General features: G+C 43.4%; 1 protein-coding gene across 8 annotated transcripts in view; it reads right to left on the bottom strand.

Moving 5' to 3' along the window:
* The window catches only part of LOC130297006 (uncharacterized), a 107,238-nt gene that overhangs the window by 87,350 nt on the left and 2,886 nt on the right, over positions 1–17,002 (bottom strand). For 3 of the 8 annotated variants that reach the window (XM_056549148.1, XM_056549145.1, XM_056549142.1), the window contains exon 2: positions 9,359–9,445. In XM_056549148.1, coding sequence (XP_056405123.1) covers positions 9,359–9,363 — 5 coding nt within the window. In that variant the 5' untranslated portion in view covers positions 9,364–9,445. Of the gene's footprint in view, positions 1–5,379; positions 5,619–7,055; positions 7,264–9,328; positions 9,446–17,002 lie in introns of those variants that run through there. The other 5 variants (XR_008849363.1, XR_008849362.1, XR_008849364.1 and 2 more) reach the window with 5 other exon arrangements.

Here is a 17,002-nt window from a genome sequence, read left to right as displayed (position 1 = left end):
CTCACAGAATGAAATAAGGGGTGCAGTGAGTATTTACACCTCACAAGTGTCTGACAGATTTTTTGAACAGTGGTCCGTGAAAATTAAATATTTAATATTTGTTCTAAAGATCTGTCAGACGTCAGAGGGGTGTAAATGCTCACTGCACCCCTTATTAAATTCTGTGAGGGGCGTAGTTTACAAAATGGGGTCACGTGTGGGGGGGTTTCCACTCTTCTGGCACAATGGGGGCTTTGTAAATGCGCATGGCCCCGGCTTCTATTTCAACTAAATTTTCTCTCCAAAAGCTCAATGTCGCTCCTTGGTAAATGTGATTTACACAGGGGTGGCTATTAGTTACAGCGGTTCTGACATAACATTTGGCGTTACCCAGGGTTAAAGTAGGCTTTCACTAAGATGTGGTAGCGCTTTCAATTTATAAGTAACTGATTATGAATGCCAGACCTGTCCATAAGAAATCTAATGAAAAATAATATATACACTGTTACGCACGCGCTGGCCATGAGCACATGGTCCTGTTACCTGCTGCTGCCGATGGGGCTGGGACTCGCATTGCGGGACGCGCCCGCATGCGAGCCCCATCCCGTCACTCACTGGGTGTTTCTCCTTTCCCCACCTCTGCCTCTCTGCTCCGGCGCGCGCGTCCCCTTCCCTTAGGGCGCGCGGGCACCGGAGCTTTAATATTTAAAGGGCCAGTGCGCTCATTAGTGTAATTCACCTGTGGATCATTGATAAATTCCTCCACCCTCCTCACTTCTCTGTCGGATCTTTGTTGCCTTGAGCCTGGGAGAAAGCATTCCTGTTATTGCCTTGTTGTGTATCTGATCCTTTGCTCCGTGACCTGAAGCTGCTTCTTGCCTCCTGCCTACTGACCATCTGCTAAATTCCTGACTACGCTACTGTGCCGCCTGCCCTGACCTTCTGCTATCCTGACTACGAGCTGCCTTATCCCTCCGGTGCCTCGCATCTCCTAAGCCGCCTGTGTGGTCGAGCCATGCCAGGGTTAGCGACCTGTGTGCCGTCTGCCGCAGCAAGTCCATCCCACTTTCTGGTGGGCTCTGGTGAAAACCAGAAGCACCTTAGACTCCGCTCCCTGGCACGGTCCAAGTCATCTACCACACAGGTCCAACGGATCCACATCCACCGGGGTTCCTGTCTTCTGAAACGTAAGTGTTACATAAACATACATATATATATATATATATATATATATATATATATATATATATATATATATATATATATATATAGATAGATAGAAATAGTGCTACTTCGCATGTACACACAACAGCTAAGGGGTTACCAAAAGCAACAGGTACACTTTAATCATATAAAATTTCTGGAAACATACAACAGGTCTAAGCTGATATATAACTTTCTAAACTTGAACAGAATTACAAATATGTATTGTGATCTATGAAGTATTTATAAAAGAAAATGTTGGAGACATCACGAAAAATAATGACAATGCTAAAACAGCGCCAAAATAAATCTCTGCCCCACTGTTTGCTGAATACAAGTCCGTTTAGTTTCTACTTCTACTAGTGTCGATGATATGAAGCTTTCTGAAATTCATGTTTCTTGGACACTGCATTGGTTTCCCTGTGATTACTTCCATGACTAGTGATGAGATACGCCCAATGAACATATTTATCCCTCTCCTGTAACGCATACGCCATGTGCATGAAGTAATTAGTTCCCCATACAGACATCCAATACCTTACAGCTCTTCTGCATGAAAACAGATCTTAACCCTCTGCCCTGCCAAAACCTCAATTGCTCTACGCTATATAATATTTTATTATATTGTAATATATATATATATATATATATATATATATATATATATATATATATATAATCCCACTAAAATAATTATTTTGGCATAATAGGATGTTTATGCCTGTCTTATCTAGAAAAGGTATTACAGATGAAGAAGCCACCTACTACCGACAATGAACAACATTTTATATTGTTACCTTTCAGTGCAGATGTAATAAATATTCCCCTCACAAAGTGATTTTAAGGGGTTATCCAGGATTCGAAAAACCAAGCTGATTTGTTACAAAAACATCTGTCCCTTGGCTGTGTGTGGTATTGCAGCTAAGTTCCATTGAAGTGAATATAGACTAGTTAAAATACCACACACAACCTGGGGACAAACATCGTGTTGTTTTTTGGAGAAATTAGCTCTGTTATTCTATTCCTGGACAACCCCTTTAAAGGGAACCTGTAAGGTTCTAAGGTCCTCTAGCCCTTATAAGCTCTCCCCGGGCACAACATTTGGACTCTGTGTCTATAAGCTTTATCTGATAATACCCTTAAAAAAATAAAAAAAAATACTTTAACCCCCTCCTGCAAATGGACATATATTTACGTCTACTGCGGGCTCCCAGTGTATTAGCAACCGGGACCAACGGCTAATGCCAGACATTGTTGACTGGCCCAATGTCCGGCATTAACCTTTTAGGCACCGTAATCAAAGCTGATTGCAGCATCTAAAAGTGGCTGATCGGGACTGCTGTGGCGAAACCACAGCATCCCGATCACCTGAGATGACGGATGTCTCTTACCTTTCTCCTCGCCATACGATCGGTGCTCCAAAGCTCCAGTCAGCCATGGGAGGCTGAAGCATTAGAGCACCGATAACAATGATCAATGCTGTTCTATGGAGCAACATTGATCAGTGTATGCAATCTAAAGATTGCATGTTATAGTTCCCTATGGGGGACTAAAAAGTGTAAAAAAATTAATTTAAAAAATTATAAATATTAATTAACCCATTCCCTAATAAAAGTTTAAATCACCCCCCCTTTTCCCATTTTTCTAATAAAAAAATGTAAAAAAAAAACAGAAACGTGGTATCGTCGTGTGCGTGAATGTCCAAACTGTTAAAATATAAATATGTTAATTAAATCGCACGGTCAAAGGCGCAAGCGTACAAAAATTCCAAAGTCCAGACATTTTTGGTCACCTGAATAATGAATTCTAGTCACAATGAATAAAACGCAATCAAAAGGTGCCATCAAACAAAAATCCTGATAAAAACTACAGTTCATGGCGCAAAAAATTAGCCCTCATACATTCCTGTATGCAGAAAAAAAAAAAAAAAATATTTGGGTCAGAATTTTAAGCATACACATTTTCGTACAAAAAGTTAGAATTTTTTTAAAGTACGGTAGTAAAATAAAACAAAACCTATATAAATTGGGTATCATTTTAATTGTATGGACCTACAGAATAAAGATAATGTGTCATTGTTTCACTGTACCTTTGGAGATACAATGAGTGATGGCATTACAAAGTACAATTGGTGATGCAAAAAAAAAAGCCCTCATACGGGTCTGTAAGAGTTATGTCTATTAGAAGGCAAGGAGGAAAAAACAAAACCACAAAAAAAAGGGCTTGGTCCTGAAAGGGTTAAAGGAATTATCCATCATAAAGGTAGCTATCTTTTTGTGAACTGGCTATTTCCTGTTGGAGTTTCTTTCAACTAAAAGTCCCATAATTCCTTGTTTGTAAGTGTGAGGTCACTTTTCTCCCTCCCACACATCACCCATTGAGGCACAAATGAGCTGCATTCCATGCAAAAGACCAGTGTTTTTTCTAACCAGGGTGCCTCCAGCTGTTGCAAAAATACAATTAACTGGACAGAGATGTCAGCAGAGAGCACTGTGCTCGTGATGTCATCAGAGAGCTCTGTGTTCCAAAAAGAAAAGAATTTCCTCTGTAGTATTCAGCAGCTAATAAGTACTGGAATGATTAAGATTTTTATAGAAGTAATTTACAAATCTGTTTAACTTTCTGGCACCATTTAACTTAAATAAAAAAAGTTTTCCACCGGAGTACCCCTTTAAACACGTTCTTGGGGAGAGGGTCCGTGTTCACAATGTTGCTGACTGACCGGCAACCGTTTCACAGTTCTCTCACTTTCTCTATGTATGATGTCTGCCACTCTCAAACGCTGATTTGAATCCTGGCGCCATCCGTGATAGCAGCCCTGTCAGTCAGCTCCATGCTGAACACATACCCCCTGCCCACGCTAAGCATCAATAAAGATTGTGGCCGACATTTATCATTGTCTTTAGACTGTTTTTTTGTTTCTACAAAAGGCGCAAGCAGGGTTTATTTGCGCCTTTTTGTTTACACATTTCTGCTGATTTTGAGTTGCAAGCCAATGATTTTGAGTTGCAACCCACTGATTTTGGCAATACACATGATATAGAAGGGATTTATGAACTGCGCCTTTTTGTAAAAAGGCGCAAAAAAGGCGCAAAGCCACTGAAAAGCATCTCAAACTACACCATCCCAGACCTGGTATAGCTTTTTGGTGTATGGGAAGAGAGAAATTTCAGAAAATGTGACCTGCACAAAATGTATCAAATGCTCTGTGAACATTTAATAAATTTGGTGCTCCTACACATTACCAGCACACAAAAAAAGGGTGTAAAAAAAATGTTTCACTTACACCTACAATGATAAATGTGGGCCTGTATGTTTTATAGGGTGAGTGCCATTTGCATTTCTCTTTTTGTTTACTTGTTTGGCATACAACGTCAGAGACAGTGACACGCGTCAAATGTAGTGTAGTTTACTGTCCAAAAACACAATAAGGGTGCGTTCACACGTGCGTATTTTCTGCTGCAGATTTATCTACCCATTAAAGTCAATGCGCAGCAAAATCTGCAGCAAAAATATGCACGTGTGAACGCACCCTAAGGGTGCGTTCACATGTGCATATTTTTGCTGCAGATCTGCAGCAGATTTGCTGCTGCAGATTTTGCTGCCCATTTATTTTAATGGACAGCAAAATCTGCTCAAGCAAATCTGCAGCAGAAAATCCACTCGTGTGAACGCACTATAAAGCCATATTCACATTAACACAAAATGAAGCAAAACCTGCTTGTACAGTATTAACTAAACATTTTAAGTTGCCTTCACTATACAAATGGCCTACTACCATCCATGTGACAAAAAAAGTTTTACCTCACACAACTTGCACTTGTCATAAAGTCTGCTTTTTTAAATCTGGAAACGGAGTACAACTCACATCAGAGGGTCATAACACTAGCAGGCTCACTAGCAGGTTAGCTTTCAGCCCGTTTACCAGTTGAATTCAGCACCTGTGCTACTCAGTGCTCATCTGAAAACCTGGTATGGCCCAGAAAGTGAAATAAAAAGACCCACTGTCAATTTATTATATAAACCCAGGCCTGAAAAAAGGACTTACCAAAAGTCTGTAGCAAGCTAAGTTTTGCAAGAGATTTAACTCATTCCTGAATTTTTTTTATATCTCATCCACCTTTCCCTGGATGTGATATGCGCCTTCTGAACCTAGTTGCTACATTGTACCCTGGAGAAATATAGCGACTTCCAACCACCATTTCTGTCAGTGTCTCACAAATGGTATATAATGAATCAGGATAAGAAGCCCTATTGTACCATGCCTATAGTTTATACACTAAAAAGCTGCTCAAAGGTCCTCCCGCCATTTGCACCAAATTTTATTTTGCACCAGCAAAGCTCCACACACCATGTGAACAGACACATAAGTTTTACCCCTTTAACCATTTATCATTTTTGCACAAATTTTTTCCTCCTCGCCTTCTAATAGCCATCTGGAGAAGAGAAAAAAAATAACTGGGTCGTCATTCCTGCCGTGATATGTAAACAATAACATAAGATTGCAGGGACATGCTGTCATGCTGACCGTGCGCCGCGCAGATCGGATGACATAAAGAGCACCGCACCGCACGGACCCAGCAGAAGGCATGTACCCTGAGTGGGAGGCCGTATAAACACTGGTAATTATTACAGTGGGGACTTGTCAAGCAATTGTAGGAATGAGGAAGGTGCGCTGTGCAGACGCAGTGTCAGCAGTACTGTGTGCTGGTGGGCACAGAAGGTGGGAAAAAAAATGGTCCAGAATGGTGATGATAATACAGATTAGATTTAAATTTTAACACACAATATATGCGTTTCTATGTACTATCCACCACCCTTCAAGACTATATACATATGTTTTTGTGATTTCTACACTACACACTTTTGAAAATATCATGTAAAACACTAAATGTACATCACCATGCCCACTTTTGCTAAACGGGCGTGACTAGTGTAAATCTTGGATAATTTTCATATAAAACACTTTGAATGCGCCGGAAACATTTTTGCGCCAGAATTTTGGAGCAAAATTTTTTACGTGAAGAGTTTTGAATATGTCACCAATTATCTTTATTCTGACTATGACGATAGTTTTATATAGGTTTTATTTTGTTTGACTACTTTTTAAAAATTATAACTTTTTGTATGCTTAAAATTGTCCTCTACTGACCCCCTATAACTCCTTTATTTTTCCTTGTACAGGGATGTGTTAGGGCTAATTTTTTCCTCTGTGATCTATACCATTTTTGTTTTAAAGGGACTTATTGATCACATTTGATTATTTCTTTTTGTGATATATGAAGTGACCAAAAATACGCAATTCTGGACTTTGGTATTTTTTTTTACGTATTGCATTTAATTGTGCGGTTTAATTACCGTTATATTTTAACAATTTATATACCACATATGTTATTTTTGTTTACATAATTTTATTTAAAAAAAATAGGAAAAGGGGGGGGTGATTTAAACTTTTGTTAGAAAGGGGGTTAACTAACATTTATTAACATTCTTTAACCTTTTTTCACAATTTTTTAGTTCCCATAGGGGATTATTACATGCATTCTTTAGAATGCATACACTGTTCAATGCTGTTCCATAGCACAGAAATGATCAGTGTTACCGGCGCTCCATGGCTTTAGGCTGCCATGGCTTCCTGCAGCACTGGAGACCCATTGGATGGCAAGGAGGGAAGGTAAGGGCCCTCCCGCCATCCTCTCAGCTGATCGGGACATTTCGCAATGACAATTTTGGATTTCTGTCACTCCCAAGAAATTAACATGTTCATTTATTTGGCGGAATATATCATGGAATATATTGCCATCTATGGATACAGGCTATGTCAAGGAGGTCCTAGCGTTGGCCACCCTTATAATCAGAAATTACAAACATACCTCCTCAATAATAATTTGTTTTTCTTGGTGTAAAAATCTATTTCTTTTCATCCAACTCTTGCTGAGCTGGTAAACCACTTCCTCCATCTTCCTCATTACCACAAGGGGAATATTCAGATGGATTCACCTCAGCCACCATGGTTGTCTCTATTGTTACTGTGCTTATAGATGGAGATTGGCCTCTGACACCTACTGTAGGTTCATACTCCTGTGGAAAATGTGTATTTAGTAATTTTTTTTTTTTACAAAGGGTTGATACGGTCTCTGGTGCCTTCCTGGAGTCTCCACACCGTGTGACACGAGCCTTCATCTTTCCTCCATACCAGTAGATGCATGCACACATATACTGTATACACATACACACACACACACACACACACACACAGAACTCTGTAGCAAACACAGTACATGTACCCGTTGTGTAGGTTATGAACGATGGGGGGGGGGGATTATATAAAAAGTCTCTTTGTTGCCCATAGTAACACAACCACAGCTCAGCTTCATTTCTCATATTGTTCTGGTAAAATGAAAGCTGAGCTGTGATTGGTTGCTATGGACAACAAAAATAATTTTCTATAAGTGCAATAAATCTCCCCATGTGGAATTTTCCTGATATTTTGATGGTGTTAGATATAAGCTATTTTAATTGCTGTATATAGGTCTATTTACATTACAGAAATTCTGTCCAGAGAAGTTCTGGGCAGGGATTCGATGGGCATGAGGTGCTGGCAGAACAAGCCAAGACTGCAATGCCGTCAATGAGGATGACACACGTTAGGGTGGAATTCCGCCAAAAGAATGAACATTCTTTTGGTGGAGTGGGGAATCTGGAATTCCCAAGGCAGGACGACCACTGTAGAAATTCCACAACGTGAAAAGTGCAGCAGAATCCCATTGAAAACAATGCAAGGCTGCTGCACCGGACTTTTGCTTGGAAAATACAGTGTGAATGGGTCCTATCTTTAATAAGCTTTGTAATCACTTGGGGGGCACAGGGTGTATTGTGCTAATGTCCTCCATTAACCCCACAGATGCTCTGATCAATATTGATCATGGCATCTGCAGCAATTCCGATGGGGCCATGTGACGATACACGTCGCTGTGATTTAAAAATTTTTTTTTTTTACATATTAAAGGGGTCCTCCGCCACTAGACATCTTATTCCCTATCCAAAGGATAGGGGATAAGATGTCTGAAAGCAGGGGTCCCGCCGCTGGCAACCCCCACGATTTCTCGTGCAGCACCCCCGTTTCTCAGCTGCACAAAGCGAGGCTCATACTTTAATTTACACTTAAAGGGGTACTCCGGTGAAAACCTTTTTTCTTTTAAATCAACTGGTGGCAGAAAGTTAAACATATTTGTAAATTACTTCTATTAAAAAATCTTAATCCTTCCTGTACTTATTAGCTGCTGAATACCACAGAGGAAATTCTTTTCTTTTTGGAATGCTCTCTGATGACATCACGAACACAGTTCTTTCTGCTGAGATTATTAACATAATAACACTTTATTTATTGTTGTCCTTAGTGGGATTTCAACCCAAGTCCCCAGCACTGCAAGGCAGCAGTGCTAACCACTGAGCCACCATGCTGCCCTTAGCATACATCTGCTATGCATGGTTGCTAAAATGGACAGAGATGTCAGCAGAGAGCACTGAGCTCGTGAGGTCATCAGTGTTCCAAAAAGAAAGGAATTTCCTCTGTAGCATTCAGCAGCTAATAAGTACTGGAAGGATTAAGATTTTTAATAGAAGTAATTGTAAATATGTTTAACTTTCTGCCACCAGTTGATTTAAAAGAAAAAAGGTTTTCACCGGAATACCCCTTTAAATATGCACTAAAGTATATCGGGGTTATAGTTATTTATTAGACATCAATCCTATATATCCTCAGATATTAGTTATTTTCAATTTCTCTAATTGACATTACATTTCTCCCTTCATACTTTATACAGGGTATGGCCATTGGTATTAATATTATTTGGGGGCAGTAAAGCATATTAGAGTTTAATATTATTCCTATATTGTTCCTCCCATTAATTTGGGACATTATAGTATATTGGAATTTAAAATATATGTTATTCTTAACAGGTATTAACCCCCTAATATTCTAGATTTAACCCCTTCATTGTTCTATTTGTAAGTTAATATACTTTTATCTTGTTCCCTTAGATCACCGTATCTGAATCTTCAGGCCTTCCCTCACCATACGTGGGTCTTCAGGACTCCCCAACAACACTTTAAAGGTAAGTATACATTATTTTCTAAACATTACCATTTAGGTTAGGTACCAAAATGAAGTGACCTCATTTATTGGCTCCATCTTCATCCTTCTTTGAAGCTGTTATTCTTTGAAGCTGATATATTTCCAGGGTTATTCTTGTTCCAGGATCTAGAAAGCATCATACAGTATTTTCTATTTAATTATCTCTTTTAATGTTCCCTTTTAATTAGTTACAACCAATCAATGCAAAAATACCGAGAAGGAAAAACCTTCATTTAGACCATTGGGGGATCTACACTGCAATCTGTGGATTCATTTGGTCTCCTCATTTTGTAGGAGGTTGTCCACATCTCCTTTCCTGGGGCCCAGTTTGATTTGACTAATTCCCCAGAATTTCAATGTTTCGATTCTACCTCCATGTTGTGACCTCACATGTCTTGACAGGGATGTATCTGCATTGGTTCGAATGGTGTTTAAGTGTTTCCCCACTCTTCTTGCATGGTTTTACCCACATATATGAGTGGGCATTCATATTTAGCTTCATATATCACATTCTTACTTCCACAATTGATAAAATCTCTAATTTGGTAATTTTTCCCATCAATCGGGTTTACAAAAGTTTTTGTCTTTTTCATGTGTTTACAAATAACACAATGCCCATATGGGTATGACTCCTCCGGGGGATTGGGTAACCAGCTGGTCCTATGCTCAACTTCAATTTCTTTTTGATGACTGTGGACTAGAAGGTCCCTCAAATTAGAACCTCTATTGTATGTGATATTGGGCCTAGAATCAAATCTGTATCTGCCTGGATAATTGGCCAGTACTTTATCATGATATTCATCACCTGATTTGAATAGGCATCATACATTCTTATGTGGCGTTTAGTTTTCTCATTTAGGAGTTAATTACATGATTTTTGGTGCACTTTATTGAAAGCCTGTCTCATGAACTTTTGGTGTTTTAATAGGCAGCTTATGGATCAGAACATTATATACTGCAAGTAGTTGGTGTCACGATGCCGGCTGGCAGGTAGTGGATCCTCTGTGCCAGAGAGGGATTGGCGTGGACCGTGCTAGTGGACCGGTTCTAAGCCACTACTGGTTTTCACCAGAGCCCGCCGCAAAGCGGGATGGTCTTGCTGCGGCGGTAGTGACCAGGTCGTATCCACTAGCAACGGCTCACCTCTCTGGCTGCTGAAGATAGGCGCGGTACAAGGGAGTAGGCAGAAGCAAGGTCGGACGTAGCAGAAGGTCGGGGCAGGCAGCAAGGATCGTAGTCAGGGGCAACGGCAGAAGGTCTGGAAACACAGGCAAGGAACACACAAGGAACGCTTTCACTGGCACTAAGGCAACAAGATCCGGCAAGGGAGTGCAAGGGAAGTGAGGTAATATAGGGAAGTGCACAGGTGATTACCCTAATTGGAACCACTGCGCCAATCAACGGCGCAGTGGCCCTTTAAATCGCAGAGACCCGGCGCGCGCGCGCCCTAGGGAGCGGGGCCGCGCGCGCCGGGACAGAACAGACGGGGAGCGAGTCAGGTAGGGGAGCCGGGGTGCGCATCGCGAGCGGGCGCTACCCGCATCGCGAATCGCATCCCGGCTGGCAGCGGGATCGCAGCGCCCCGGGTCAGAGGACGTGACCGGAGCGCTGCAGCGGAGAGAGTGAAGCGAGCGCTCCGGGGAGGAGCGGGGACCCGGAGCGCTCGGCGTAACAGTACCCCCCCCCTTGGGTCTCCCCCTCTTCTTGGAGCCTGAGAACCTGAGGAGCAGACTTTTGTCAAGGATGTTGTCCTCAGGTTCCCAGGATCTCTCTTCAGGACCACAACCCTCCCAGTCTACTAAAAAAAAATTTTTCCCTCTGACCTTTTTGGCAGCCAAAATTTCCTTGACCGAGAAGACGTCCGAGGAGCCGGAAACAGGAGTGGGAGGAACAGATTTGGGAGAAAAACGGTTGAGGATGAGTGGTTTGAGAAGAGAGACGTGAAAGGCATTAGGGATACGAAGAGAAGGAGGAAGAAGAAGTTTATAAGAGACAGGATTAATTTGACACAAAATTTTGAAAGGACCAAGATAGCGTGGTCCCAACTTGTAGCTAGGGACACGGAAGCGGACATATTTAGCGGAGAGCCATACCTTGTCTCCAGGGGAAAAAACGGGGGGAGCTCTTCTTTTCTTATCCGCGAAGTCCATATAGGCCTTAGGGAGACCGGTTACTGGAGGAACCACAGAGTTACGGCAAGGGTTACTGGGAACCGGTTTTAGACAGTTCTTGGAACAAGAGGACCCCCAACTCTTGATCTCCCCAGTGGACCAATCCAGGGTTGGGGAATGAAGTTGAAGCCAGGGAAGTCCAAGGAGAATTTCTGAGGTGCAATTGGGGAGGACCAAAAGTTCAATCCTCTCATGATGAGATCCGATGCTCATAAGAAGGGGCTCCGTGCGGAAACGTATGGTACAGTCCAATCTTTCATTATTTACACAATTGATGTAGAGGGGTCTGGCGAGACTGGTCACCGGGATGTTGAACCTGTTGACGAGAGAGGCCAAAATAAAATTTCCTGCAGATCCAGAGTCCAAGAAGGCCACAGCAGGGAAGGAGAAGGCAGAGGCAGACATCCGCACAGGCACTGTAAGACGTGGAGAAGCAGAGTAGACATCAAGGACTGTCTCACCTTTGTGCGGAGTCAGCGTACGTCTTTCCAGGCGGGGAGGACGGATAGGACAATCCCTCAGGAAGTGTTCGGTACTAGCACAGTACAGGCAGAGGTTCTCCATACGGCGTCGTGTCCTCTCTTGAGGTGTCAGGCGAGACCGGTCGACCTGCATAGCCTCCACGGCGGAAGGCACAAGAACAGATTGCAGGGGACCAGAGGAGAGAGGAGCCGAAGAGGAGAAACGCCTCGTGCGAACAGAGTCCATATCTTGGCGGAGTTCCTGACGCCTTTCGGAAAAACGCATGTCAATGCGAGTGGCTAGGTGAATAAGTTCATGTAGATTAGCAGGAATTTCTCGTGCGGCCAGAACATCTTTAATGTTGCTGGATAGGCCTTTTTTGAAGGTCGCGCAGAGGGCCTCATTATTCCAGGACAATTCTGAAGCAAGAGTACGGAATTGTACGGCATACTCGCCAACGGAAGAATTACCCTGGACCAGGTTCAACAGGGCAGTCTCAGCAGAAGAGGCTCGGGCAGGTTCCTCAAAGACACTTCGGATTTCCGAGAAGAAGGTGTGTACAGAGGCAGTGACGGGGTCATTGCGGTCCCAGAGCGGTGTGGCCCATGACAGGGCTTTTCCGGACAGAAGGCTGACTACGAAAGCCACCTTAGACCTTTCAGTGGGAAACAGGTCCGACATCATCTCCAGATGCAGGGAACATTGGGAAAGAAAGCCACGGCAAAACTTAGAGTCCCCATCAAATTTATCCGGCAAGGATAGGCGTAGCCCAGGAGCGGCCACTCGCTGCGGAGGAGGTGCAGGAGCTGGCGGCGGAGATGACTGCTGAAGCTGTGGTAGTAACTGTTGTAGCATAACGGTCAGTTGAGACAGCTGTTGGCCTTGTTGCGCTATCTGTTGTGACTGCTGGGCGACCACCGTGGTGAGGTCAGCGACAACTGGCAGAGGAACTTCAGCGGGATCCATGGCCGGATCTACTGTCACGATGCCGGCTGGCAGGTAGTGGATCCTCTGTGCCAGAGAGGGATTGGCGTGGACTGTGCTAGTGGACCGGTTCTAAGCCACTACTGGTTTTCACCAGAGCCCGCCGCAAAGCGGGATGGTCTTGCTGCGGCGGTAGTGACCAGGTCGTATCCACTAGCAACGGCTCACCTCTCTGGCTGCTGAAGATAGGCGCGGTACAAGGGAGTAGGCAGAAGCAAGGTCGGACGTAGCAGAAGGTCGGGGCAGGCAGCAAGGATCGTAGTCAGGGGCAACGGCAGAAGGTCTGGAAACACAGGCAAGGAACACACAAGGAACGCTTTCACTGGCACTAAGGCAACAAGATCCGGCAAGGGAGTGCAAGGGAAGTGAGGTAATATAGGGAAGTGCACAGGTGATTACCCTAATTGGAACCACTGCGCCAATCAACGGCGCAGTGGCCCTTTAAATCGCAGAGACCCGGCGCGCGCGCGCCCTAGGGAGCGGGGCCGCGCGCGCCGGGACAGAACAGACGGGGAGCGAGTCAGGTAGGGGAGCCGGGGTGCGCATCGCGAGCGGGCGCTACCCGCATCGCGAATCGCATCCCGGCTGGCAGCGGGATCGCAGCGCCCCGGGTCAGAGGACGTGACCGGAGCGCTGCAGCGGAGAGAGTGAAGCGAGCGCTCCGGGGAGGAGCGGGGACCCGGAGCGCTCGGCGTAACAGTTGGTAATATTAAGAAAAACTCCTGAAAGAAATAATTAAGAAGCATGCCGGCTGGGAGCTTATATACCAACTATATAAGAGATAGGAATAGGAATGTAAGCTCCATTACGAACTGATCCAAGAGCTGTGTTTTTAATACACATCATATTTTGGTTTGTTCAAATCTTGATAAGTTTTTAAATATGAATTAATAAAGAAAAGTTTTAATTGGATAGGGTTCCCTAGTTTGGGAAATTAGTCCCAGGAGGGTGCAAGCCTGTATGGGAATTAGTAATTTGGAGTATCGTGACTTCATGGCTCCGCCCCAATGTGATGTCACGCCCCGCCCCCTCAATGCAAGTCTATGGGAGGGGGCGTGACGTGGATAAGATGTCTAGGGGCGGAGTACCCATTTAAGGGTACACATGATGTGAGTTACACTACTATTCACTTCAACGGGTCCGCCAGCAATCTGCAGATCTGCCACTATTGCAGAATTATGGCGGACCCATTGAAGTTAAATAGTACCTGTCACCAAACCAAACTTTTAAAGGGGTACTCCGGCGCTAAGACATCTTATCCCCCTTACAATCAGTCCCGGAGCACGTTCGCTCCGGGTCTGATTACTGGTGATCACGGGGGCCGGAGCATTGTGATGTCACCGCCCCGCCCCCGTGTGGTCCGGGCAGTAGGGTGTTAAGAGTAGTTAGAGAATATAATCTGAGTTAGTTTAGAAAATAAGGTTTGATGACAGGTACTCTATAATGGTAGCGGAACTTTCCCATCACAAGTAACCAACCCACTGCGAGTCACAGCTGTGTGAACCTACTGTAAAGGTGGTCAACTCCTTTAACCTCTTAAGAACACAGGGCGTACCTGTACATCCTGCACCCGCTCCGGTGCTATAACGCGGGGTCACATGGGACCCGTGGCTAATATCGCACATCATGGATCACCGTGACTAAAATGTAAAAAAAGCTTCCCAGCAGCTCAGCGGAGCTGATCGGGACCACCGCAGTAAAACCGCAGTGTCCCGATCAGCTGAGAAGACTCGAGGAGGGTCCTTACCTTCCTCCTCGGCGTCCGATGAGCGATCTACTGCTCCATGTCTAAGACCCAGGCTGGAGCAGCAAAGCGCCAATAACACCGATCAATGCTTTGCTATGGCATAGCATTGATCAGTGTATACAATTAGAAGATTGCATGTTATAGTCACCTAGGCTATACAAGTATAAAAAAAAGTTAAAAAAAAAGGGGGGGGGGAAGTTTGTAAATGTGATTTAACCCTTTCCCTAATAAAAGTTTGAATCACCCCTTTTCCCTTTAAAAAAAAAAAATGTAGACAAAAATAAACATAAACATATGTAGTATCGCCGCGTGCGTAAATGTCTGAACTATAAAAATATAATGTTAATTAAACCGCACGGTCAATGGTATAATCAAAATCCAAAATTGCAAATTTTTGGGCACTTTGTATACAATTAAAAAATGAATAAAAAGTGATTAAAAAGTTCCATCAAAACAAAAATGGTACAGATAAAAACTTCAGATCACAGCGCAAAAAATGAGCCCTTATGTCGCCTTGTATGCTGAAAAATAAAAAAGTTATAGGGGTCAGAAGATGACATTTTTAAATGTACAAATTTTCGTGCAAACAGTTATAATTTTACCCAGAAGTAAAACAAAATTAAACCTATATAAGTAGGGTATCATTTTAATCGTATGGAACAACAGAATAAAGATAAGGTGTTATTCTTACCGAAAAATGCACTGCGTAGAAACAGAAGCCCCTAAAATTTACAAAATGTCCCACAAACATATTTTTTTGGGTTTCATCGTAGATTTTTTGGTAAAATGATTGATGTCATTACAAAGTACAATTGGTGGCACAAAAAACAAGCCATCTTATGGGTCAGTAGCTGCAAAATTGAAAGGGTTATGATTTTTAAAATATAAGGAGGAAAAAAAACAAAAGTGCAAAAACGGAAAAGTCCTCAAGAGGTTAAATATCAACCCAACCTGTGGCTCCCAGGATGCATGCTGGGAGTTGTAAAGAAAGGCTACTTTCACACTATGAGTATTCATCAGTTATTAACCTGTTAAGGACCAACAGGTCCGCTCCCTTTCTATAACGTGGGGCCACGATGTGGCCCTGTGTCATAGCGGGTCGGGCCCAGCCTCAACCAACAGCTGGGACCCATGGCTAATAGCGCACAGCACTGATCGCGGTGCCGCGCGCTATTAACCCTTTAGACGCGGCGCTCAAAGTTGATCGCCGTGTCTTAAGTGGACCTAAACTACACCCGGCTGGCTCAGCGGACTGTTCGGGACCAACGCGGTGAAATTGCGGTGTCCAGAACAGCTGTAGGACACAAGGAGGGTCCCCTACCTGCCTCCTGGTGTCCGATCGTTGAATGAATGGTACCGCTAAAAACTTCAGATCACGGCGCAAAAAATGAGCCCTCATACCGCCCGTATGCAGAAAGATAAAAAGTTATAGGGGTCAGAAGATGACAATTTTAAACGTATACATTTTCCTGCATGTAGTTATGATTTTCCAGAAGAACAACAAAATCAAACCTATATAAGTAGGGTATCATTTGAATCGTATGGACCTACAGAATAAAGAGAAGGTGTCATTTTTACAGAAAAATGTACTGCCTAGAAAGGAAGCCCCCAAAAGTTACAAAATGGTGTTTTTACTTCAATTTTGTCCCACAATGATCGCACAAAAAAATGGATAAAAAGGTTAATAAAGATCATTTAACCCTTTCCTTAATAAAAGTAAGAATCACCCCACTTTTCCCATTTAAAAAAAAACTGTGTAAATAAAAATAAGCATATGTGGTACCACCGCATGCGAAAATGTCCGAATTATAAAAATATATAGTTAATTAAACTGCACAGTGAATGGCGTACACGCAAAAAAATTCCAAAGTCCAAAAAAGCGTATTTTGGTCACTTTGTATATCATGAAAAAATGTATAAAAAGCGATCAAAAAGCAATACAAAAATGGTACCATACCGGCCCGTACACAGAAAAATAAAATACCGTATTTATCGGGGTATACCACGCACCGGCCTATAACACGCACCCTCATTTTACCAAGGATATTTGGGTAAAAAAAGTTTTTTACCCAAATAGCCATGATAAAATGAGGGTGCGTGTGTGCACGTGTATACCCCGATATACCCCCGGGAAAGGCAGGGGGAGAGAGGCCGTCGCGGCGCCGACAGCCAGGGGGAGAGAAGAGGCAGCGGCACCCATTGCCGGCGCCGCTGCCCCCGTTGCCTCCCCCCATCCCCGGTGGCATAATTACCTGTGTCGGGTCCGCGCTGCTCCAGGCTTCCGTCGTGCGTCCCCAGCGTCGTTGCTATGCACAGCGC

The sequence above is a fragment of the Hyla sarda genome, chromosome 12, assembly GCF_029499605.1.
Source record: "Hyla sarda isolate aHylSar1 chromosome 12, aHylSar1.hap1, whole genome shotgun sequence".
Taxonomy (NCBI): Eukaryota; Metazoa; Chordata; class Amphibia; order Anura; family Hylidae; genus Hyla; species Hyla sarda.
Note: the sequence above shows the minus strand (reverse complement) of the source record. Positions and strands in the feature narration are given on the sequence as shown.